The 27,312-nt window shown below is 43.8% G+C and overlaps 1 protein-coding gene across 1 annotated transcript in view; it reads left to right on the top strand.

The window, feature by feature from the left end:
• The window catches only part of LOC126184241 (uncharacterized MFS-type transporter C09D4.1-like), a 112,325-nt gene that overhangs the window by 21,292 nt on the left and 63,721 nt on the right, over nt 1-27,312 (top strand). The window contains exons 4-5 of the mRNA XM_049926611.1: nt 16,232-16,434; nt 18,541-18,644. Coding sequence (XP_049782568.1) covers nt 16,232-16,434; nt 18,541-18,644 — 307 coding nt within the window. The remainder of the gene's footprint in view (nt 1-16,231; nt 16,435-18,540; nt 18,645-27,312) is intronic.

Below are 27,312 nucleotides of genomic sequence, written 5' to 3'. Positions count from 1 at the left end.
CAGCCAAGGCTCTAATTAATGAGAGAATGTTATCTACACCAAGTGCCTTGTATCGACTTAGGTCTTACAGTGCTTACAGTATCATCTCCATCTATTTTCCCTTCCCTTTGCATAGTATTGTCTACAAGTTCGTTTCCTTTGTGTGTCCCTTTTTTCTTAGAAATGGCTTACCATCTGAGCTCTTTCCCATTGGTATGCATGCTTCTACAGCGTTGCATTTTTCTTCCACTTCTGCTTCGGTTGCTCTCAAATTCGTGAATATATTTATTTTTTCTTGTAACAAGAAAACAGACCGTTTTGACACAAATATTTCTGCTTATAACTTTATTTCATAATTACCCTCTACAACCTGTCGAATATGATTTCACGGACACCCTGTACACGTGTTGGTTTCTTGGATGCAAAAGTAAATAAGTTTAAAGGATGACATGTCATAAGTTTCTAGTCCACTAAAAACGGATTACTACACGGTCCTGTCACATTAATGTGACCGCCGCCTGTGTTTGACGTCAACGTGCAATAACCACTCACAGACGACTGGTGGCAGCCGGTAGAGGCTGTTCATGGGACATGGAAAACAGCGCAGTTGTAATGTGGAGAGGGAAATATTTATCTATTGTCCGATAGGATATGATTATTGGCTTTCGGGCCAAGGGTGGAAGCATTTCCAAAACGGCTAAGTCTGTAAACTGTTCGTGTGCCGCCGTGGTTAAAGTATACTGACCTCTCGATTATGTTGTATAAATTTTCAACAGGCCTCATGTCTGGCAATCTGGGTGGGCAAATCATTCGCTCGAATTGGCCAGGAAGTTCTTCAAACCAGTCGTGAACAGTTGTGGCCCAGTGACAGGGTGCATCGTCGTTTGGGAACATGTGGTCCATGAATGGCTGCAAATGGTCTCCAAGTGGCCGAACTTAACCATTTCCAGCCAATTATAGGTTCAGTTGGACCAGAGGACCCAGTCCAATCCATATAAACACAGCTTATCCCTATATGGAGCCACGGTCAGCTTGCACAGTGTCTTGTTGACAACATGGGCCGTGACTTCGTCACGTTTGCGTCACACTCGAACTGTACCATCAGCTCTTACCAACTGAAATCGGGACTCATCTGACAAGGCCACGGTTCACCTACCAGTCGTCCAACCGATATGGTAACGAGTCCAGGGGAGGCGCTACAGGTGATGTCGTGCTATAGCAAAGGTACTCGCGTCGATCGTCTGCTACTAGCCCATAAAAGCCCAATTTCGCCGCACTATCCTAACAGATACAATTGCCGTACGTCCCACATTCATTTCTGCCGTTATTTCACGCAGTGTTGCTTGTCTGATAGCAATGAAAGCTCTACGCAAACACCGCTGCTCTCGGTCGCTAAGTGAAAGCCGCCGGCTACTTTGTGCGTGGTGAGAGGTAATTCCTGAAATTTCGTACTCTCGGCACGCTCTTGATACTGTTAATTTTTGAATATTGAATTCTCTAACGATTTCCGAAATAGATCGTGTGGTGTCACCGCCAGACACCACACTTGCTAGGTGGTAGCTTTAAATCGGCCGCGGTCCATTAGTACATGTCGGACCCACGTGTCGCCACTGTCAGTAATTGCAGACCGAGCGCCACCACACGGCAGGTCTAGAGAGACGTACTAGCACTCGCCCCAGTTGTACGACGACTTTGCTAGCGACTACACTGACGAAGCCTTTCTCTCATTTGCCGAGAGACAGTTAGAATAGCCTTCAGCTAAGTCCATGGCTACGACCTAGCAAGGCGCCATTAGCCTTACAGTGCTTGTATTTAAAGAGTCTCACTTGTATCATCAAGAATGCTGTATACAAATGATGGATTAAAGTTAAGTATTCCAGCAGCTACGTACTTTTCTTTATAGCATTCATTACGTATCCTGTTCCAGACCTCACGCCAGTCTGCGTTAGATTATAGCGTGCATTTCGGCCTCCTCTAACTACAAGGTGTTGGCACATCTGCCAACACATCAGAATGTCCTATGCGTCTGTCTTCAACTACCATTCCGAGTTCAAAGTCTGTTAATTCTCGTCGGGCGGCCATAATCACGTCGGGAACCTATTCAAATGAATCATCTGAGTACAAATGACAGCTGCGCAAATGCACTGGCATTTTATACTGTAGCTTGTGTACGCTATGTTACCAACATCTGTATTATGTGCATATCGCTATCCCATGACTTCTGTCAATTCACTGTATAGCATGTATGACGAAATGGCGTTATCCAGAACCGGTGCCGAGGTTAACTATGGTGTACCACGGGCCATAAATAACAAGGGTGAACGACGGTAGCGGAGATGTTTACGGCCGAATGGACATGAACCGTTGAGGAACTGCCTGCCCGGATGAACCAAGGGCTACCAACAGCGTCTCCTAACGGCCATTCAGCGAACGTTTCTGTGTATGGGCCTCCGCAGCAGCCGCCTGGCCAATGCTCCCATGCGGACTGCTGTTCATCGGCGACAGAGGCTGGAATTTGCGTGCTAATATGGCAACCGGACGTCCACTGAGTGGCAACAGGTGGCCTTTTCAGATGAATCACGTTTTATGCTCCTTGGACAGATGAAAGCAGACACCCAGCAACAAGCACTGGAGGGTTCCAAGCAGAAAGAGGGGCGTTACGGTTTGAGGATTGTTTTCGTGGCATTCCCTCGGTGATTTCGTCATTTTGAAAGCCACAATGGATCAACAAAAGTATTCGATTATCTTTGGGATTCATTTCCGCCCCTAAATGCGGTTTGTTTTTCTTTGGCACGATGGCATCTATCAGCAGGACAATGCAACGTGTCACACAGCTTACAGTGTACGTACGTGGTTCGAAGAGCCCAGGATGAGTGTACCGTACCTCCATGGTCATCAGACTCCCTGGATTTAAACCCAATCGAGAATTTGTGGGACCACTTCGATCGGGCAGTTCGCGCCATGGATCCTCGAACGAGAACAGCTGGCCACAGCACTGAGCCGGCATGGCTCCACATCACTGTCGGTACCTTCCAGAATCTCACTGATACTCTTCCTACACGTCTCGCTGCGGTCGGCGCTGCAAAAGGTGGTATTCAGGTTTATGACAGGCGGTCACATTAATGTGACCGCACAGTGTAGCTCACCTCATAGAGGCTGACACGAGCTTGTCGTGTTTCGAAGAAATCATTTTGGCAAGTGAGTGAAATGTTTTTAGAAAACTACGAAACAGTCAATATTATTGGTGGGCAAAACAAGTCTTGAATGCACATCCTGTGGTGTAACCAGAGAGAATTTAGCTTCATTTCTAAACAAATAAACATTTCTAAATAAATAAAACCGAAAAGAGGCGCCATTTATACTTCGTGACAGTTCTTATTTATTGAAATTACTAACTTGGCTTTGGCCACGTATTTATCTATTCCAAACTTCTATTGGCCCACTTCCTTCCACTTCCTCTCTCTCTCTCTCTCTCTCCATCTCTTCCTCCTCCCTGTCTCGTCTATCTCCTGCTCCCCTCTCTCTCTGTTCCTCTCTTCCTCCACCTGTCTCTGTCTGTCCACCTCCTCATGCTCTTCGCTGTGCCCACCATCCCCTCCCTTTCTTTGTCCATCTCCCTTTCCAACTCTCTCGCCTATGGCCTACTCCAGCCCCTCCCTGTCCGTCTTCTCCTCCCCCCTATCTCGTCCGGGCCTCTTCCCCCTCTCTCTGCCTACCTTCTCCTACACCCCGTCTCTGTCTATCATCTCGTTATCCCCCACCATCCCAATCGGAGGTTTGTGTTTTTTTTCCCACAGTATTTACTCCAAGATTGTAAGTAACATGTGTACTAAGTTTAGTAGAAATCGATCAATGGGTCTAGGAGGTGATGCTGACTAGGAGGTGATGCTGAACATATCTCTACGTGACACAGATTGCACGTATACAGTATACTTTGATTCTCTTCTGTTTTACATCATTCGACTCCAAAGAGGAAGGTCAGTTTGTTGAGTTATTCAGCTATGTGACTTGATCTTAAATCCAGAAACACGCTGACAAAATTGTTAGCTCGCTGCAGTGCTCATTCTCGGGTCCTAGTTGACACACTGAACAGCACAAATAAGAAACAAAACGGAATTCATACATTTAAAATTATTCAAGTCAACTAAATACAGGAAACAAATAGAAACCGGTCATTTCCGAACATTTTTAAGTCGCCTCTTCTCATACAAACCCCCAACCAATCGGTAGTGGGGAAGCATAATCCTACAGTATTTTTATACGAATACTAAGTCATGTACCTAACAAATATGGTTGAAAATGCTACATGTGTTCCTGAGTTATGCTTCAATGTTACCTCCATTTTATTGCGACCCCTATGGGGAATAGGTGGTTCTTAAGCCCACATTATTTCTTTCCAGGCAGCAAGTAACCAGTAAACCCCGACTGTTTAAAGCGCCTAACTTCCATGTGTAACACAGCTTCTAACTTCTGATTATAAATGACTTAATGTGGCAAATATTTGACGTTAAACATATAAAAGGGAAAAAGCTTAAGAAAGGTTTGAAATTATGTTCAAAGCTAGTTGCAAGTAGCTACTCATTATTAAACACTGGATGAGTTTAGTATCGATAATTCGCTCTCCGTTTTACGAAAATCCAGTTCTTCATGTATTTCAATGTTTATGCCGTCATATCTCCCGAACTATGGGTCGTAAAATGGTATAATTTTGCAGTTACATTTAGTGGTATATGTGGATACTGTCTGCAAAATATGTTAGGAATAAAGTTAGTAGTAAAGAAGTAATAAATTAAAAAAACAGTCCGTTGCGACAGCGTTACTGCATGAAAATCGAAAATGCAGTAAGCTATAAACTTTCTTGTTCAAATGGCTCTGAGCACTATGGGACTTAACTTCTGAGGTCATCAGTCCCCTAGAAACTTAGAACTACTTAAACCTAACTAACCTAAGGACATCACACACATCCATGCCCGAGGCAGGATTCGAACCTGCGATCGTAGCAGACCCGCGGTTCCGGACTGCAGCGACTAGAACCGCACGGCCACCACGGCCGGCTATAAACTTTCTTCTTTCGTCTATTTGTGTCGAGTATCAGCAAGGAAAAGTTACATAAAGATTTGAAACTGTGTTGAGTTTGCTGCAGTTCTCTAAGTGCTCTCATTCTCAAACACATGAATGTACTTCGGGTATTTGCGTGCCGTGAGCTACGATTCTTTTCAGCCCCATTCCCATCACTTTGGGAGGTAGGTGGTTCTTACCTCCAGAGTGTTTCTTTCCAGATAACAAGTGAAATATGTACCAAGTTTGGCTGAAATCGGTCCAACAGTTTAGGAGGATATGTTAAAAAATACGTTCATGTTTATGTAGATTACATACATATTTATAAAATGTAAGGAGTACTTCAGTTATTACTACCCATTTACATTAGTCTTCGAATAATACAGAATGAGCTCACCCAATGGTGTAATGAAACTCTGGACACACACCTGGGAGGAGTGAAGTGGAAATCCCGCAGGGGCGCTCTGATTGAGGGTTCTCGTAGTTCCCAAGGCTCAAGTTGGCTGGTTTCCTTAAAAAGAGCCAGCCTCTACTAATTTCCTCAAACTTGTCCTTTCTGAGCTTGTGTTAAGTCTCTAATTACCTTGAAGTAGCGGAAACCTATAAATTATAGCCTTCCTTCATATTTCGGAATAGCTGCCATGACTTCTATAACTGGGCATTATTGTTGTTGTGTTGGCAGAAGAGCTAACACCGTGTTACTAGTGGAGGCCGAAATGCACGCGTTTTAGCTCACGCAGGCTGGCGTGAGGAGGCAAGAACTATACTGACGTAAGGTAATATTATCTGTTCAGAATACATTCATAGTAACTGAATATGGCGCCTTACTAGATCGTAGCAAATGACGTAGCTGAAGGCTATGCTAAACTGTAATCTCTGCAAGTGAGAGCGTAGGTAGACAGTGACCCATCGCTAGCAAAGTCGGCTGTACAACTGAGGCGAGTGCTAGGGAGTCTCTCTGGACTAGACCTGCCGTGTGGCGGCGCTCGGTCTGCAATCACTGATAGTGGCGACACGCGGGTCCGACGTATACTAACGCACCGCGGCCGATTTAAAGGCTACCACCTAGCAAGTGTGGTGTCTGGCGGTGACACCACAATAATTGTTGTTAGTGATTGTGTCACATGAAAGATCCAACAGAAACAATATGAAACGAGAGAGATTGCCGGTGATCTGAGTTTATCACCGCATACGCTCCTATTCTCACCAGCTAGTTGAATGAATTACGTGTAATATCACACTGGTTCGACAAAGGACTAAAACGGTGTTCAAGTTATGAATAAAGGAAATAAGTATGATGAGATCGTGAAGCTGAAAAAATTAACATATGTTACGATTGAAGTTATATTTTGTTGATCGAATTTACCGGTAACAAATCTGGCACCACGCCTCTGAACTGTTTCGATGTCTTACTTTAATCCATACTGGTGGGAGTCCCAAACGCTCGAGTTGTACTCAAGAATGGGACCCACTGATCTTCAAAATATGCTCTTTTTTATAGATGAGCTAAGCTTTCTTAAAATAAATCGAACTCGACCGTTCACCTTACCTACTACGATACTTAAGTTCAAATGGTTCAAATGGTTCTGAGCACTATGGGACTCAACTGCTGAGGTCATTAGTCCCCTAGAACTTAGAACTAGTTAAACCTAACTAACCTAGTGACATCACAAACAACCATGCCCGAGGCAGGATTCGAACCTGCGACCGTAGCGGTCTTGCGGTTCCAGGCTGCAGCGCCTTTAACCGCACGGCCACTTCGGCCGGCGATACTTAAGTGCCCGTTCCTTTTCGCATCGCTCTGCAACGGCACGCCTAGATATTTGATCGATGTGACGTGGCAAGCAGCACACCAAAAATGCTGTGTTCGAATATTAAAGGATTATTTTCCCTGCTCATTAGCGTTCTCTACATTGAGGGCAAGCAGATATCCATCACACTAAATAGAAATTCTGGGAGTTATCCTGCATCCTTCTACAGTTACTCAACTTCGACACATTCTCGTACACCACAGCATCATCAGCAAACAACCGCAGATAGCTGCCCACCCCAGCCACTTGATCATCTACACTGAAGCGCCAAAGAAACTGGTATAGGCTTGCATATTCAAATGCAGAGATAAGTGAAAAGGCAGAATACGGCACTGCGTCGGTACGGCCAAACTTTCAGGAAACATTCCTCACACACAAAGAAAGGAAATATGTTATGTGGACATGTGTCCGAAAACGCTTACTTTAAATGTTAGAGCTCATTTTATTACTTCTCTTCAAATCACATTAATCATGGAATGGAAACACACAGCAACACAACGTACCAGCGTAACTTCAAACACTTTGTTACAGGAAATGTTCCAAATGTCCTCCGTTAGCGAGGATACATGCATCCACCCTCCGTCTCATGGAATCCCTGATGCGCTGATGCAGCCCTGGAGAATGGCGTATTGTATCACAGCCCTCCACAATACAAGCACGAAGAGTCTCTACATCTGGTACCGGGGTTGCGTAGACAAGAGGTTTCAAATGCCCCCATAAATGAAAGTCAAGAGGGTTGAGGTCAGGAGAGCGTGGATGCCATGGAATTGGTCCGCCTCTACCAATCTATCGGTCATCGAATCTGTTGTTGAGAAGCGTACGAACACTTCGACTGAAATGTGCAGCAGCTCCATCGAGCATGAACCACATGTTGTGTCGTACTTGTAAAGGCACATGTTCTAGCAGCACAGGTAGAGTATCCCGTATGAAATCATGATAACGTGCTCCATTGAGCGTAGGTGGAAGAACATGGGGCCCAGTCAAGACATCACCAACAATGCCTGCCCAAACGTTCACAGAAAATCTGTGTTGATGACGTGATTGCACAATTGCGTGCAGATTTGATTTTCGTCAGCCCACACATGTTGATTGTGAAAATTTACAATTTGATCACGTTGGAATGAAGCCTCATCCGTAAAGAAAACATCTGCACTGAAATTAGGATTGACACATTGTTGGATGAACCATTCGCAGAAGTGTACCCGTGGAGGCCAATCAGCTGCTGATAGTGCCTGCACACGCTGTACATGGTACGGAAACAACTGGTTCTCCTGTAGCACTCTCCATACAGTGACGTGCTCAACGTTACCTTGTACAGCAGCAACTTCTCTGACGCTGACATTAGGGTTATCGTCAACCGCACGAAGAATTGCCTCGTCCATTGCAGGTGTCCTCGTCGTTCTAGGTCTTCCCCAGTCGCGAGTCATAGGCTGGAATGTTCCGTGCTCCCTAAGACGCCGATCAATTGCTTCGAACGTCTTCCTGTCGGGACACCTTCGTTCTGGTAATCTGTCTCGATACAAACGTACCGCGCCACGGCTATTGCTCCGTGCTAATCCATACATCAAATGGGCATCTGCCAACTCCGCATTTGTAAACATTGCACTGACTGTAAAACCACGTTCGTGATGAACACTAACCTGTTGATGCTACGTACTGATGTGCTTGATGCTAGTACTGTAGAGCAATCAGTCGCATGTCAACACAAGCACCGAAGTCAACATTACCTTCCTTCAACTGGGCCAACTGGCGGGGAATCGAGGAAGTACAGTACATACTGACGAAACTAAAATGACCTCTAGCATGGAAATTAAGCGTTTCCGGACGCATGTCCACATAACATCTTTTCTTTATTTGTGTGTGAGGAATGTTTCCTGAAAGTTTGGCCGTACCTTTTTGTAACACCCTGTATAAGACAACAAGTGTCTGGCGCAGTTGTTGGACCAGTTACTGGTGCGACAATGGCAGGTCATCAAGAATTAAGTGAGTTTGAACATGGCGTTATAGTCGGCGGACGAGAGATGGGACACAGCGTCTCCAAGGTAGTGATGAAGTGGGGCTTTTCCCGAACGACCAATTCACGAGTGTACCGTGGATATCAGGAATCCGCTAAAACATCAAATCTCTGACATCTCTGTAGTCGCAAAAAGATCCTGCAAGAACGGGACCAACGACGATTGGAGAGAATCGTTCAACGTGACAGAACTGTAACCATACAATGTAAGCTTTCACGGCCGGTATTGTCTTCACTTAAAACTTCCGGGCTGATAGGCCGTGGTCGAAGTATAAAACACTCTCCTGACGTTTCGTCTCCGACTGCGGGAGACATCCTCGGAGGTAAAGCGGCGAACTGCGAAGAGAACTCGACGAAGCGCTGATTATATAGGCAGTACAGAGGGCGCCACAGTCGATATTGTGGCATTATTCCGACACTGCCTCACCACAACCTACTTTCAATACAATAATGACTTTTATGAACAGATTGACGGTGTGGATATGGGCAGTCCTCTCAGTCCTGCTGTGGCTAACTTATTTATGGAGACTTTTGAACAACGGGCGTTGCAGGCTGCCAGTAAGAGACCAGCCAGATGGTATCGCTACGTCGATGACACGTTCGTAGTATGGACACACGGAGCAGAGGAGTTGGATGCCTTCCTGACACATTTAAACAGCATTAATCCGAAAATCCAATTCGCTATGGAGACGGAAAGGAATGGGCAATTGAACTTCCTGGATGTGTCTGTGATTAAACGACGGGACGGAACGTTGGGCCATAAGGTGCATAGAAAGCCCACACATACTGATCGTTATCTACACAAAGAATCAAACCACCACCCTAGACAAAAAACAGGTGTAATGAAAACTTTGGTAGACAGGGCGTACAAACTAGCCCGCATCCCGTGGTCGTGCGGTAGCGTTCTCGCTTCCCACGCCCGGGTTCCCGGGTTCGATTCCCGGCGGGGTCAGGGATTTTCTCTGCCTCGTGATGGCTGGGTGTTGTGTGCTGTCCTTAGGTTAGTTAGGTTTAAGTAGTTCTAAGTTGTAGGGGACTGATGACCATAGATGTTAAGTCCCATAGTGCTCAGAGCCATTTTGAACCAGTCATCGCTTATGAATAAAAAAAAATAAAAAAAACAGGGCGTACAAACTTTGTGAACCTGTTTATTTAAAAGATGAGATTGAACATCTACGGTCAACGTTCGTGAAGAATGGCTATTCTAGCAAGGATATAGATCGAGCACTTCGCTCTAGGCAGAGAATCAGGAGTAACGACGAACAACAGTCGTCCAAGGGCAAAGTTTTTCTTCCGTTCATTAGTAAGGTCACAGACCGCATTGGGAAAGTTTTAGGCAAGTATGGGGTGGAAACTATTTTCAGACCCACCAGAAAAATAAAAGAATTTTTAAGGTCGGCAAAAGATGCACGAGACCCTTTGACTACACCGGGGGTATATAAAATTCCTTGTAGTTGTGGACAGGTTTATATCGGTACCACAAAGAGAAGTGTGAACACCCGTCTTGTTGAACATAAGAGGAATTTCCGCCTGGGTCACACGGATAAATCGGCCGTAGCGGAACATGTTTACCAGGAAGGTGATCATGAAATAAAATTCAGCGAGACGAGCGTCATATCAAAAACCTCGCATTATTATGCACGCTTGTATAGAGAGGCTATCGAGATTGATAAACATCGTAATAATTTTAACAGGAAAGACGAAGGTGTTAAACTGGATAAAATTTGGATGCCAGCGTTGCACCGCAAGCGTGACGATCGATTACTTTCAATCGAGAATGTTGGCATTACCAGAGACAATCTCATAGCCGACGCCACGTGATCGACTGTGGCGCCCTCTGTACTGCCTATATAATCAGCGCTTCGTCGAGTTCTCTTCGCAGTTCGCCGCTTTACCTCCGAGGATGTCTCCCGCAGTCGGAGACGAAATGTCAGGAGAGTGTTTCATACTTCGACCACGGCCTATCAGCTCGGAAGTTTTAAGTGAAGAGAACTGTAACCCTTCCGCAAATTGTTGTAGATTACAATGACGGGCTATCAGCAAGTGTCAATGTGCGAACCATTCAGCGAAATATCATCGAAATGGACTCTCGGAGCCGAAGGCCCACTCGAGTACCCTTGATGATTGCATAACACAAAGCTTTACGTATCGCCTGGGTGCGTCAACACCGACATTGGACTGTTGATGACTGGAAACCTGTTGCCTGGTCGGACGAGTCTCGTTTCAAATTGTATCGAAAGGATGGACGTGTACGGGTATGAAGACAACCTCAAGAAACCATGGGCCCTGCATGTCAGCAGGAGACTCTTCAAGCTGCTGGAAGCTTTTTAATGACGTGGGGCGTGTGTAATTGTAGCGATGTGTGCTCCCTGATACGTCTAGATACAACTCTGCCAGATGACAAGTACGTAAGCATCTTACCTGATCACCTGCATCAATTCATGTCCACTGTGCATTCCGACGGACGTGGGCAATTCCAGCAGGACAGTGCCACACCCTACACGTCCAGAATTGACAGAGTGGCTCTAGGAACACTCTTCTGAGCTTAAACACTCCCGCTGGCCACGCATCTCCGCAGACATGAACATTATTGAGTATATCTGGGATGCCTTGCAACGTGCTGTGCAGAAGAGATCTCCACCCACTCGTACTCTTACGGATTTACGGACAGCCCTGCTGGATTCGTGGTGTCGGTTCCATCCAGCATTATTTCACACATTAGTCGAGTCCGTGCCACCTCGCGTTGCGGCACTTCTTCGTGCTCGCGTGCCTTACGCCATATTAGGCAGGTGTACCAGTTTCATTGGCTCTTCTGTGTATGTGTATAGAAAATAACAGCGGTTCCATTACACTTCCTGGGGCAGTCCTGACGATACCCTTGTCTCTGACGAACACTCGCCGTCGTGGACAACATACTGGGTTCTGTTACTTAAGAAGTCTTCGAGCCACTCACATGTTTGGGAACCCACTCCGTATGCTCGTACCTTCGCTAGCAAAATGGAATCCGTATGTTGCCCTTCATCCATGGTTCACAGAGCAAACTGAATTTCGCACGAGCGATGCTCTCTAAATCCGTGCTGATTTGTAGACAGAAGCTTTTCTGTCTCCAGGAAAATTATTATATTAGAACTTAGAATATGCTCAGGAATTCAGCAGCAAACCGATGTTAATGATATTGGTCTACAATTGTGAGGGTTCATTCTTTTACCTATCTTATATAAAGGAGTGCCTGCTCTTTTTTCCAGCCACATGGAATTTTGCGAAGGGTGAGAGAGAGATTCGCGATAAATGCAAGCTACGTAAGGGGCCAGTGCCGTAGAGAACTCACTGTAAAACCGAATTAGGACTCCGCCCGGTCCTGTTGACTTACATATTTTCAACTCTTTCGGTTGCTACTCTACGCCAGGGATGCCTATTACTATCTTGTCCATGCAGTAGTTGGTGCAACGGTCAAAGGGTGGTATGTCTGTACGATCCTCCTGGGTGAATGATTTCTTAAACTCGAATTTTGAAACGTCAACTTTTCTTTTGCTGTCTTCGACTACGCACACCAGACTGATCGACGAGTGACTGGATTTAGCAGGAGATTATGATATAGCAAGAAATCGGCACGTTTTTAGCGTTGGAATAAATGGGAATAAAACCAGATGTAGTGCTATAGATGAAAAGCGCGTGGCTGTAGAGAGAACAATGCGTGAAGCCTTCAACGACTGCTGCAGCACAATATTGTCGGAAGATCTGACACAAAACTCAAAGAAATTCTGGTAGTACGTAAACCCCACTGACAAATATTCCTTAACAAACGAAAACCCAGGAATATTGCCCCAGTTTCAGTCTCCTACCACTGACAAGATGAGCGAAATAGATATTAGTGTCAGTGACGTTGATAATCAGCTGAAATTGTTGAATTTCAACAAAGCCCCAGGGCCCGATAGAATCCGTGTCAGCTTCTATACCGAATTTGCAGCTGAGTTAGCCTCTCTGTTAACCATAATCTATCGTAAATCTCACGATTATAAAACAGTACCTAGTAGCTGGAAGAAAACACAGGTCACACCCAACTACAAGAAGTGTGTCAGAAGTTATCCACAAAGCTACTGTCCAATACCCTCGTCATCCATTTGTTGCAGATACTTAGAACATATTCTGAGCTCAAATAGAATAAGATATCTCTAAGATAATGACATCCTCCATGCCAATTGGCATGGATTTCGCAAACATCGATCATTTAACCCAAATCTCACTTTTCTTAGATGGATCAAAGCAGTCAGATAGATGCAGTGTTTCTTAATTTCCGAAAAGCAGTTGACTCGGTACCACACCTGCGCTTATTAACAAAAGAACGATCGTGGTTCCGTAAACTTTCCTGCGTAATAATTGGTTGTATTCATTTCGGGTCTCCAGCCGGAACATATCGTCATTTGGACACAATATTTCGACGGTCCACCTGGCCACCATCTTCAGCTGAGTAGGCCGTCGTACTAACCCGCCGGAACTGAAATCAAACACTCCGCGGCGGCTCCCTTATACACCGCGCGTGAGCGAACGTAACTGCCCTCTAGCGCAAGGCACAACAGCACACCAGTGGTGAAAGTTCCCGGAACGATAAATCGATATCAAAGGCGATTGACAGCTTTTGATGACCGAAACAAGGACCGTTGTTTTTTAATGTCAAGCAGAGCAGGGTTCCAACTCTTACTTAAAGGATACACCTTATCTCTGTTTATAATATTGTCATAGAGCCGGATTTCAATGGCTTCTTTCACTACACAGCCCCAATGCCGTGACACAGGGGCAACCACTTGTGTCTCATCGTACAACATTTTATGTCCTTCAGTAAGACAATGTTCCGCCACTGCAGTTTTTTCTGACTGAAATAAATGCGTGTGGCGATGATGTTCCACGCAACGATCCTGAACCGTACGAATCGTTTGTCCAATATAGGCTTTTCCGCAATGGCAGGGAATCTTGTAGACCCCGCTCTTTCTCAAACACAAATCATCCTTCACTGAGCCCAGTAGAGCTCTGGTTTTAGCTGGCGTACGGAATACACTTTTAATATCAAATTTCTTTAAAATTCTTCGTACTTTTGAAGATATGCTCCCCGCAAAAGGTAGGAATGCCACCAATTTGCTCGTATCTTCTGTTAGTTCCTTCGAAGGTCCAATCTGTAGAGCACGGTGGATCTGATTGTCAGTATAGCCTTTCTGCTTGAACATAGCTTTTAGATGATCTAGTTCTTGTGTTAAACTATCTGCATCTGAAATGGCGTAAGCTCTTTTTTCCAACTCAGTGGTGTCCAAGGTACCGCTGTTGTGCCTTGTGTTAGAGCACAGTTATATTCGCGCACGCGCGGTGGACCCACGGTCGGTGTATGAAGGAGTCGCCGCGGCATGTTTGATTTCAATTCCGGCGAGTTAGTGCGAGGGCCTATTCACCTGAAGATGGCGTCTAGGTGGGCCACCGAAATATTGTGTCCAGATGACAATATGTTCCGGCTGGAAACCCACCATGACTACAATCAAAAGAACGATCGGCGCGAGGGGTAGTCGCGTGGTCTAGGGTGTCTTGTCACGGTCCGCGCGGCTGCCCCCGTCAGAGGTTCGAGTCCTCCCTCGGGCATGGGTGTGTGTGTCGTCCTTAGCGTAATTTACTTTAAGGTAGATTAAATAGTGCGTAAGTTTAGGGACCGATGACCTCAGTGGTTTGGTCCCATAAGACCTTACCACAAAAAAAAACCCGATCGTATGGGGTATCAAGGGAAATATATGACCAGATTGAGGAATTTTTGGTAGGAAAGACGCAAGAAGTTGTCATGGATGTGGAGTCATCGAAAGATGTAGAAATAACTTCGCGGGTGTGCCCCAGGGAAGTGTGTTAAGTTCCTTGCTGTTCATGTTGTATATTAATGAACTTGCAGACAATATTAATAGTAACCTCTACCTTTTTGCAGATGGTACAGTTATCTATAATGAAGTACAGTACGAATGAAGCAGCACAAATATTCTGTCAGATCTTGAAAACATTTCGAAGTGGTGGAAAGATTGGCAAAATGCTTTAAATGTTCAGAAATGTAGAATTGTGCACTTCACAAAACGAAGAAACCTAATATTCTATTACTATAATTTCAGTGAGTCACAGCTGCAGTCCGTCAACTCATGCAAATACCTGGATATAGTACTCTGTAGGGACATGATATGGAACGATCACACAGATTCAACTGCGGATAAAGCAGGTAGCAGACTTCGGTTAACTGGTAGAATACTAGGGAAATACAATGCGTTTACAAAGCAGATTGCTTACGAATCACTCGCACAATCTGTCCTATAATACTGCTCTAGTGTGTGGGACCCGCACAAAATAGGACTGACAGGAGAGATTTAACGTAAATAAAGAAGGTCACCACGATTGGTCACAGGTTTGTTTGATCCGCGAGAGAGTGTCACAGAGATGTTGAAGGAACGGAACTGGCAGACTCTTGGAGGTAGTCGTAAACTATCTTGAGAAAGCCTTCTTACAAGGTTTCACGAACTGGCTTTAAATGGAGACTCTAGAAATATACTACAAATCCCCTACATATCGCTCCCATAGGGATGACGAGGACAATATTAGAGTAACTAGAGCGCGTAAAAGGACGTTATACAGCCATTCTTCCCATGTTCCAATGGTGAATGGAACGAAAAGAAGCCCTGATAACTGGTAATATGAGATGTATCCTCTACCATGCACTGCACAGTGGTTTTTAGAGTATGGATATTGATGTAGATGTACAATCTCTTCAGCGTCGTCAGTGGGAGAATCTAGTCAAGCTGCACAAGAACTTTCTGTAGGAATAATCTCAACATTCATCTGAAGGAGAAATAGTGGAATTTAGGATGGCCAGATAGGGATTTGATCCTATTTCCCGCGGAGTGCTGCGCTTTCCTTAAATCTGTTCAGAAGATTGCAGACTTGTCACATTTAGAAACGTCACGGTCGTTGAGCTATTCTTCGGTTTATGGTTGGCTCGATGTCAATGGACTCTTATCCTCTGACTTACCTTTCTTCCTCTGAGCATATTACGTGATAAATCTTTACCATTATGCTATTTATCACATCGTTGTGTAAAAGCTGTCGCAACTGTAAAGCAGAGGGAAGGAAGGGAAAAGTGAAGGAAAGGAACGTCGGCAATACTGAGGAAGACCTCGTATCAGCAGATACGGGACGAATAAATACTTACAGACGTAAGTGAAGAAAATTCTCCATTTAATGTGAGCCATTAAAGAATAGATCCATGAAAAAAATTTCCGTGTCGACCCTATAAAGACTAGGAGGAGAGCGATATTAGATATAACGAACAGAGAGCATGTAGTGTTTCACTGATTTTCAGTTTTCAGGAGCAGGCCACCAACTCCGCCGAGCAGCGCGGCGCTTGATCGAGCCAACGCGGCGCCGGACAGGATGCTGTCCGTCGTGCGTCGCCTGCTACACATGTGCAACTTCCTCGTCCTGCTTTCGGCCTTCAGCTTAAGCTACGCTGTGCTCAACGCCTTCGCCACGCTCCTTAACCCTGTCATTCTGACTTATTACGAGGTCAGTAACTTTCCTGCGTTTTCCTTAGTGGGAATAGGGGAAAGAGTTCAATAAAATCTTCCTAAAACCTCTGGCCTTCTAACCTTATCACAACCACGTCTCTACCTTTCCCAACATATCTAGTAACTCTATACTGATTACAAGGGAAGTCTTACAAGTATGTAATCCGAAATTATCATACGATGCACCCTATCACACTATAGGTCATTGACCCGCACTTCCCATCTACAGCATCTTTCTAGAACATCCAACCATGCCACTCAGACCACTTCCATTAGGCGTTCCTTAGAATGAAACACTTTAAAATCTGTTTATGTCGGGCACTGCTAAAGGTAGAAAACTGATTTGCGAAATAAATTATGGAATCGCTTCCTTCTCGAATACAAAAACATTCCTATAAGCCGTGTATAACAAACAATATCCTGTGTATTGCTAAGATGAAAATGAGATTTCACTGGAATAGAGGTCAAAAATTCTAAATAAAATGGGGACTAGGCTTCGTTATTTACATAATAAAAGGAACAACATGTCCATGTCAGTTTCAGAATAGAAGATGGTATGCGTGGGGATAACGTATATCAGGGGTTCCAGATGTTTATTATTTTCAGTTAGAACCCTTTTTGTTTCGTAACTGCAGTATTAAATTTGGTGTTAATATTAGGTCTCCTAAAACCAAAATGGCCCTCTCCTACTCTGCTCTCAGTTTTTTGTTCATTTCTATGATAAATTACTGTTGTGAGTATTTGTTCAATGTTGGGGTGTAATACTGCCATATATCGTACATAAGGGCAAGAGATAGTCAGGGAATTAAAGAAAACTCCTTCGCTTTAACAATGTGACCCTAAGTTGATTGTGAGGTAATTTTCACATCTGTCCACTTTTTCTGTCTTTGGAAGCATAATCACCACATTCTTTTGAAAATCTATTGGAACTTCCCTAGTTTCATAAATTTAACTCGAGAGCTTGTATAGTTCTTGTACCACCCTGTGACTTACTGGTCAATTTTTATCTCAAGTTAATTAATTTTCGGCAATCAGACTGTTAAATTAGTAGCAGAGCTCACATCCTTTGGTCGTATTGGCTTCTAACAATGACCGTGTGTCCTAATGAATTCGGCAACGGTTAACATCATTATTATGGGTATGTATACTCTTACTGTCTGGGAAAATACTGGATAGTAACAGTTCAAGTTACATGACGCTTTTGGAGATTATTATCAAATACCATTCACTATGGTTCCTAGCTCTTTCATCCATACTGTTGAAATCACGTTTAAAACTTTCACACACGGAAGTCAATTACCAGCAATAAATTCTTCCAGTTGTATGAAATAATTTACGTAAGATACAGTCTGCGTAAATCACTCGCTATATCATTTCGTCTCTCTCCTGTTGCTAACTGATGTACATCCATTAAATATCTTTACCCCGACTACACGCTTGGAGTCCATACTCCGGCCCAAGACTCGACAGACTCCTATCGGCCTATCGGGCGCACAAGCCGTGCTGCAGTTCAAGAGACTAACGATGGAAAATAAGGTACACTGCCCTTAGCTACGGTGAGTGGTACGCTTACGCCTTGAGACGTTCGCTATTATTTCATCACTGTCTGGGCATTTGTCACTTCGAATTTCATGCATAGTTTTTTGAAATTCACAAATAAGTAGTAAATCTTCTCCCTATCGTCTCCAGCGCTGTGCATTCATTTTCTGTTTGACTAATTTCTTCTGGTCAACTACAAAGTTATTCCAAGTGAGGGAGTTAATAATGACGTATTAGGAAACTACGGTAAATAAAGCTCAAAGATGGGAATGGAATTAAAGATAGACCTGTTGCTTCAACAATGGCTGTTTAAAACTTCTTCCGCCTCATGGACAATGTCCCTGCATTACTGGTTCCTCTTCTCCGGGTATCTTTCAGATTTCAAGTCCTACTACCTTGTAACTTCTGCGACAAAATTCCTCGCAGCTCTCGGCACTAATATAATCTTTCACAATGTGAAATGAGTGAGTAACAGAGGTTGACGTTTGTGTGAATTTTCAGTTCAATAGAAATTCTCGCACTCAGCACATGTACTTTTTATGTTGTTCATCCCGTTTCGTTTCAGAATGGTGAAGAGTTCGCTGGCACCGTGGGGCTTGTGCTCATCATCGGAGGAACAGTGGGAGCCGTCATCTGTGGATTCATCTTGGACAGAACCCGCAGATTCAGGTGGCTCACATCAGCAACAGCCATTACTTAATTCAGAAGCGTTTCTTAACCCCATTTTCAGTACTTTTGTGTCCATGTGTGCATGTACAGAACGTGTTTCGATTACAGTGAGGTGACAAAGGTCATCGGATAGCGATATGCACGTATACAGGTGCGGTAGTATCGCGTACACAAGGTTCAAAAATGGTTCAAATGGCTCTGAGCACTATGGGACTCAACTGCTGAGGTCATTAGTCCCCTAGAACTTAGAACTAGTTAAACCTAACTAACCTAAGGACATCACAAACATCCATGCCCTAGGCAGGATTCGAACCTGCGACCGTAGCGGTCTTGCGGCTCCAGACTGCAGCGCCTTTAACCGCACGGCCACTTCGGCCGGCTCGTACACAACGTATAAAAGGGTAGTGCATCGGCGGAGCTGTCATTTGCACTCGGGTGATACATATGAAAAGGTTTCCGACTTCATTATGACCGCACGACAGGAATTAACAGACTCTGAACACGGAATGGTAGTTGGAGCTAGAGCATGGGATACTCCATTTCGTAAATCGTTTGGGAATTCAGTATCCCAAGATCCACAGTGTCAAGAGAGCGCCGAGAATAGCAAATTTCAGGCATTACCTCTCACCACGGCCAACACAGTGGCCGACAGTTTTTACTTAACAACTGAGAGCAATGGCGTTTGCGTAGAGTTGTCAGTGCTAACAGACAAGCAACACGGAGCGAAATAACCGCTAAAGTTAGTGTGGGACGTACGAACAACGTACCCGTTGGGAACGTATGGCAGAATTTCGCGTTTATGGGCTATGGCAGCAGGTGGCCGAGGCGACTTCCTTTGGTAACAGCACGACATCGCCTGCAGTGCCTCCCCTGTGCTCGTGACCATATCGGCTGGACCCCCCACATGACAGGAAAACAGTGGCCTGGTGAGATGATGCCCGATTTCAGTTGGTAAAAGCTGATGGTACGGTTCTAGTGTGACACAGATCCCACAAAGCCATGGACCCAAATTGTCAACAAGGCACTGTACAAGCTAGTGGTGGCTCCAGAATATTATGGGCTGTGGTTACATCGAATGAACTAGGTCCTCTGGTCTAACTGAAAACATCATCGGCTGCAAATGGCTATGTTCGACTACCTGAAAATCATTTGCAGCCATTTATCGACTTCATATTTCCTAAGAACGACTGGGTTTTACGGACGACAATGCGCCATGCCACCGGACCACAATATCCTGATTGGTTTGAAGAACATTCTGGACAATTGGAGAGAATGATTTGGCCACACAGTTCATCAGAGATGAATCCCATCGAACATTTATGGGAGATAATCGAGAGGTCAGTTCGTGCAAGAAATCCTATACCGGCAACACTTTCGCAATTATGGACGACTGTAGAGGCAGCATGACTCAATATTCCTGAAGGGGATTGCAATTACTTGTTGAGTCCATGCCCCATGGCACATCTTGTTGCGCCACTGTACCGGGCAAAAGGCGGTCCGACACGCTGTTGGGAGGTATCCCATGACTTTTGTCACCTGAATGTAAGTGTGTGTGTGTTTGCATCGTTTTAGTAAATCTCGTGATAATCCTGCTGTCGTGTGTTACTTTTTATAAACCAAATAGTGTTGCGTAGCTCTCAGAATTTCCTTTTTCTGTGTGGTATCCGTATGTTAATACGTATGTTAATACACACACAAAGGAAGCAGATTGAAAGCATGCTGTACGCCAGAGTAAGTCGGTTGCCGAAGATTATCCATACGCTATCTGATGCTGAAGCACACAGTGTCAGCCAGGTGGGTAGTCCTTCTTGTACACGTTAACTTATATACTGGTGTGTACGATAGGGAGGCTACACGCTGAATTTCATTAAAAAAAATACTTGGGAGGAGCCTTATATTTCCAATCTAGAGGAAATGGGTGGTATACAGTGCGCCCACTTTCGTCCTTGTGCGCCACAATACAGAGAGAGTGAGCTGTTCGTAGCGTCCATCATATTACATACACGGCTCCAGATATCGAAACGAGTTTTTCGCAAATAAAAGCGTTCAAAGAAGGGAACGTTTTTCCATTTGGCTAATATGCGAAACTCCCTTATCTATCTCGATTTTAGAGTTACTACATTTTTTTCAATGGAATAATGTATTCTTTCACTAGAAGCTGGTAGCTCGTGAAAAGAGAATGTATGAGTTTTTTCGGGAACATAAGTGAAGAAATTTCACGTTTGCTTTTATTTCATCCTGACAATGAGCTTTTCCATAAGCTATTGACCTGTAGGGTTGTCAGTTGCTTGTACAGGGTGGCAGTTACTGAACTATATGATATAAAATCGTCATAACTTCTGAACGGTTTGCGTTAAGACGTTCGAACTGTATGCCTGATGGGAATTAGCATGTGCCTGCATGGTTTGGTTTAGCGACGAAGCTCACTTTCATTTGGATGAGTTCGTCAATAAGCAATATTTTCACATTTAGGGAGCTGAGAATCCGCATTTAGTGATCGTGAATTCGCTTCATCCTCAACAGGTGACTGTGTGGTGTGAAATGTCCAGTCACGGAATAATCGGTGCGATATTCCTTGAGCCGGCCGGTGTGGCTGTGCGGTTCTAAGCGCTTCAGTTTGGAACCGCGTGACCGCTACGGTCGCAGGTTCGAATCCTGCCTCGGGCATGGATGTGTGTGATGTCCTTAGGTTAGTTAGTTCTAAGTTCTAGGGGACTGATGACCTCAGTAGTTAAGTCCCATAGTGCTCAGAGCCATTTGAACCATTCGATATTCCTTGATGGCACCGTGACTACCGAACGGTACGTGAAAGTTTTGGAACATGATTTCATTCGCATTATCCAAAGTGATCCTGATTCGGACAAGATGTGGTTCATGCAAGCAGGAGAGTGTTTAATGCCTCAGAGGAGCACTTTGGGGACCGCGTTCTGGCTCTGGGATGCCCAGAGGCCGCTGGCATGGGCTTCGATTGGCCACCATATTCTCCGGACCTGAACACATTCGGATCCTTTTTCTGGGATATATTAAAGAAAAGGTGTACAAAATAACCCCAAAATCATTGCTGAGCTGAAAATATCCATTCAGGAGGTCACTGACAGCATCGATATTCCGACACTTCAGAGTATGATGCAAAATTTCGCTATTCGTCTACGCTACATCATCACCAATAATGGCAGGCATATGGAACATGTCATGACCTAAATCCGAATATTAGTAATGACTTTTAAATGTTGAATAAAGTGTGTGCACGCCATAGTTTGTAATTAATTTGCATCTTTTTTAATGTAGTTCAATAATTGTCACCCTATACATTACGTGTCAGGATTTCGATACAACTGCAATTGCATTAGCATGTTCTTAAGGCGCTGCGATTGGCTAAAAAAAGTACAATTAAAATCCTGAAAAGAGAAACGTAGGAGTTACTCGTCACCGACGCTTCTTTGACGAAAAAAAAGGGTAACAAGCCTGGGGATTAAGTATCAGCACTTCTGTTGCAAGCTCATCTATGTGTACACCATACTCTGCTAGCCACCTAACGGTGTGTGGCCGGAGGTACTTCTGGTACCGTTAACCGATCCCTCCTTCCCCGTTATACTCGCGAATGGCGAGTGGGAAGAATGATTGTGGGTAAGCCTCTGTATTAGCTCTAATTTCTCAAGTTTTCTCGTCGTGATCATTTCGTGAGATGTATGTGGTAGGAAGTAACTGTTGTCCGACTCTTCCCGGAAAGTGCTCTCTCGAAATTTCAAGAATAAACCTCTCCGTGATGCACGGCCTCTTCCTTGTAACGTCTGCCACTGAAGTTTATTGAGCATCTCTGTAACACTCTCGCACTGACTAAACGAACGCGCGAAGAAATGCGCCATTCTTCATTGGATGTTCTGTATCTCCACTATCAGTCCTGTCTGATAAGAATTCCAGATTGATGAACAATACCTAAAAATCGTTCGAAAAAGCACCTTGTACGTTATTTCCTACATGAATGAGTTAAATTTTCTTAAGATTCTTCCTACGAATCTCAGTCTGGCGCCTGCCTTTCTACTGTTTGTTTCAAGTGGTTATTCACTTAAGGTCGCTCTGGATAGTAGGTACTCTACGGTAGATCTTGTTTCTAGCAATTCGTCATCAACAGTGTAGTTGTACAGTATTCGTCATCAACAGTGTAGTTGTACAGTAGTGGATTTTTTTTCGTACGTAAGCGCAGTATGTCACATTTATTAACGTTCAGTGTCAACTGCCAGAACCTGCACCATTAATCATCCTCTATGGATCATTCTGCATATCGATACTGTCTTCTGGCGTTGATACTTTCTTATAGATATATATCTGCGAACATTTTTCAAGAGCTTCTTACGCTTTCTACTAGACCATTTATATACATATACAGTAACGGTCCCATCACACTTCCTTGGAAATTACATCTGTCGATTTTGTTCCGTTAAGAGTAACGTACTGAGATCTATGTGCAAGGAAGGCCTGAAACCAGTCGCAAATCTGGTCCGATACTCGGTAAGCTCGTATTTTTTTCACTAAACCGCGGTGCCAGACGGTGTCCAATGCCTTCCACAAGTCAAAGAACGCGACATCGACATGGGCGCCGTTGTCTATAGCGCTATGGATCTCATAGAGAAACAGAGCGAGCTGAGTTTCATAAAATCTGTTTGCAAAATCCATGTTGATTTTTAAAGAGGAGATTTTTGTTCTCCAAAAAGCAGTAATTCTTGAGCATAAAACTTGTTCCATAACTCTACGACATATTGACGTCAGTGATATGGCCCGACCCTTCTCGAAATCTAGAATTATCTGCGCATTTTTCCATTCCTTGCTGCAGCAATCTACGATAAATTGCTGCTAGACGAGGAGCAAGTTCTATCGCATAATTTTTGTAGAATCTTCTAGGTATCTCACCCGGTCCACTACTAAACGATTGTAGTTACTTTTCTGTTCCCCATCGGCTATCTCAGTATCTGCCATTTCGACGTACGTGCGTTGGTTGAAAGGAGGGACCGTTTTTCCGTGGTGAAACAATTTCGCAAGGCCGTATTCAGTATTTCGGCCTTTTGTCTGTTATGTTCCGTTTCGGTGCCAGCATGGTCACTGTTTGAATGTTTCGAACCGCTCACTGATTTTATGTAAAACTACGAGGTGCGGCTAGAAAAAAACCGGACTGATGCTGGAAAAAAACATTTATTTACAATTATTTACAATTTCATGTTATCTCCTTCAATGTACTCTCCTCCTCGGTCTCTACACCGCTCCATACGAATTTTCCAGTGTTCATAGCAATGCTGTAGATCATTTTCGGTAAGTCCATACATTACTTCCGTCGCTTTTTCTTTTACTGCTTCAACAGTCTCAACTCTAGTTCCTTTCAAAGCTGACTTGACTTTAGGGAAAAGAAAAAAGTCACAGGGGGCCAAATCAGGTGAGTAGGGTGGATGATCTAAGATGGGAATGTTGTGTTTTGCCAAAAACGTCTTCATTGACAACGCACTGTGAGCTGGGGCATTGTCTTGGTGAAGGATCCATGACTTTTTCTCTCCACAAATCGTTCCGTTTTCTCCGTACTCGCTCACGTAGGGTAGCCAGGACGCTAATGTAGTAATGCTGATTCACTGTTTGTCCCTCTGGTACCCAATCAATGTGCACAATCCCTTTGATGTCAAAAAAAAAAAAAAAAAACAATCATCATTGCCTTGAATTTCGATTTTGACATTCGTGCTTTTTTTTGTCGTGGAGAACCAGGAGTTTTCCAATGCATCGATTGGCGTTTAGTTTCGGGATCGTAAGTAAAAAACCACGATTCATCGCAAGTAATAACATTTTGTAAGAAGCTGGGATCACTTTCAATGTTTTCCAGGATGTCAGAACAAATCATTCTTCGGCGTTCCTTCTGTTCAATTGTGAGACACTTTGGAACCATTTTTGAACACACTTTGTTCATGTTGAAACTTTCATGAAGAATCTGCCTAACACTTTCCTTGTCAACTCCTGTTAACTCAGACACTGCTCTGATTGTTAAACGGCGATCTTGTCGAACAAGTTTACCGATTTTTTCAATGTTTCATCAGTTTTTGCTGACAATGGTCTGCCAGTGCGAGTGTAATCACTGGTGTCTTCGCGGCCATCTTTAAATCGTTTAAACCACTCAAACACTTGTGTTCGCGATAAACAATCATCGCTGTACACTTGTTGTAACATTACAAACGTTTCACTTGCAGATTTTCCTAGTTTGAAAAAAATTTGATATTAACACGCTGTTCTTTCTGTACACTCAACATTTTCCGACGCACAGACAAAACGTCAACTACTTAAAACAGACGCCACGGGCAGACTGAGTGCAGGAGGCAGATGAAACTCGAGCAGTAGGCGGAGCGAGAGTCACGTGACAGGCCACGCGACTTTCAGCCTTATTGAATTCGTTTTATTGTTTCACCAGTACTAGTCCGGTTTTTTTCTAGCCACACCTCGTATAACCTCTTAGGGTTTTTACTCATATCGGTTGACAAAATTTTACTTTAAAAGTCATTGAACGCTCCTCTCATTGCTCTCCTTACGCTCATATTCGCCTCTCTCAGCTTTTGTTTGTCAGCTGAGTTTTGATTTCTTTTGAATCTGTGACGAAGCTGTCTTTGTTTACGTAGAACTTTTGATGGATCTTTCCAATCCCTTAAGGCTTTCTCGAAATATACTTGTCTAAGACATATTGAACGATACTTCTGTTTTTTTTCATATTTACTCCACAACTTAGTCATCAGCACTAAATATTTGATGCTGACCACTCAGATATTCTGAAATTTGTATCCTGCCGCTCTTGCTAAGCAAAAATATTTTCCCACCTTTCTAAATATTCCTTATAAAACCCATAGTCATATTTGCTACCACAGCTTTATGATCACTGCGGTCTTCCTCTCCGTTGACTAACTCGGTAAGTTCAGGTCCATTTGTTCCCAGGAGCTCTAAGACGTTACTTTCATGACTTGGTTCTCTAATTATCCGCTCGAAGTAATTTTCGGACAAGACATTCAGAGGAGCGCCAGACGAATTCCTGTCTCTGGTACCAGTTTTGATAGTATGACTCCTCCAATCTGTATCTGCCAAGTTGAAGTCACTTCCTATTACAACGGCATGATTAGCATTTTATTAACGATCTTCTGCAAGATCTCTCTAAAGTACTCTACCACTAAATCTTCTGTCCCAGGCAGTCAATAAAAGCATCCGGTTGCCATTTTTGACCAACGTTCGACGCTTAACTTCACCTAAATTAATTCGCACTCGGAACCCGTGATGACCTCGCTAGATGTTGTCGAGTTTTTTACTGCAGTAAATTTACACCCACCATTGGCGAATAACCTAGCTCTACGATAAATATTCCAACCTGAACTTAGGATTTCGTTATTATCCGCTTCCGGTTGCAGCCAACTTTCTGTTACTTATACTGTTTCGAAATAATCCTTTAATCCAGTACAGTTTATTTTTAATAAAGGAAACTTAAAATATCTACAAGTCCGAATTATTAGAATAAATTTCAACTTAAGCTAAAACGTTCGTAAGATGGCTGAATTTTCTCATAACTAGCTAATTGGCTTTTTAAAAATCATTTGAGAAAGACTACAAAGTCAACGGTGTACTGGTGATACTGCTGCTCCTTGACTGGTGGACTATCCAGCGTTCTCTGTGTGCACGTGCAGGCAGGTACGTTTAACTGTGCTGGACGGTGCGGGGAGTCGCCATGCCGCTTTTCTTTGTTTTCTCACACTAACGCTTAGAGCACTAGCTTGTGAAGCAGGATGAGTTAACATCGGTACGTATCCAAGCATAGTATGAACGACCACTGGTCTAGAAAACTGGAAATATTGGATGTAGTTTTAGGTTGTTTCCCCTATCCATTTAGATGAATTAGAGGATGGTTCACGTACTCTTTATCCGTAGCACGTCATGCAAAATCTGTTCAAATACATACTCGGCGATAGCAGAATAACGCTGACCACAATGAGCAGAGAGGATGGCTCGTAAATTACGATTTCTCTAACCCGTATCAGCTTGCTCTCTTCATCGGTCCTGAAACCCCGCTCCACTGTGAGCGCACTTGTGTGTATTTCGGTAAAGTTGTATGATATCTGCTGATTTCCTGTGCACAATGATCCATTACGTTAGTTGATGAGACTTTGAGCGATATTTGTTGCAAGAGCCGTAGAAAAGTAATGTTATTTGGTGAAGAGCAAATGATGTCTAAGCTACCTTATGTCCTTTTAGTTTTGTTTATTTAAAACGGGTTCAACCGTTCGTCGGTTCGTTGGGTTCTACCATGATCAGCGATTCTACCTGGCTTGTTGCATCTGTGTCAGGCTACAAACTCGAAGGTCTTGGGTTCAACGGTTCGTCAGTTCGTTGAATTTTTCCTGTGTTTCACCTTTGGTAATGATTTGGATGCAGAGTGTTTCACAATTCATGTTACACACTTCTAGAGGTTGTAGAGGGACTTAGTAGATCAAGTTTTACTTAGGAACCCATGTACAGGAACGGTTTGTTTTCATTTTACAGGGAAAACAAGATGTACAAATTTTACTCCTATTTACTGTTTTCGATATGACGACCTCTACGTTCGGTGCTCACAGTATATCTGCGCAGTAAGTTCCCATAAATAGTTCAAATGACTCTGAGCACT

The sequence above is a fragment of the Schistocerca cancellata genome, chromosome 4 (assembly GCF_023864275.1).
Source record: "Schistocerca cancellata isolate TAMUIC-IGC-003103 chromosome 4, iqSchCanc2.1, whole genome shotgun sequence".
Classification (NCBI taxonomy): Eukaryota; Metazoa; Arthropoda; class Insecta; order Orthoptera; family Acrididae; genus Schistocerca; species Schistocerca cancellata.
Note: the sequence above shows the minus strand (reverse complement) of the source record. Positions and strands in the feature narration are given on the sequence as shown.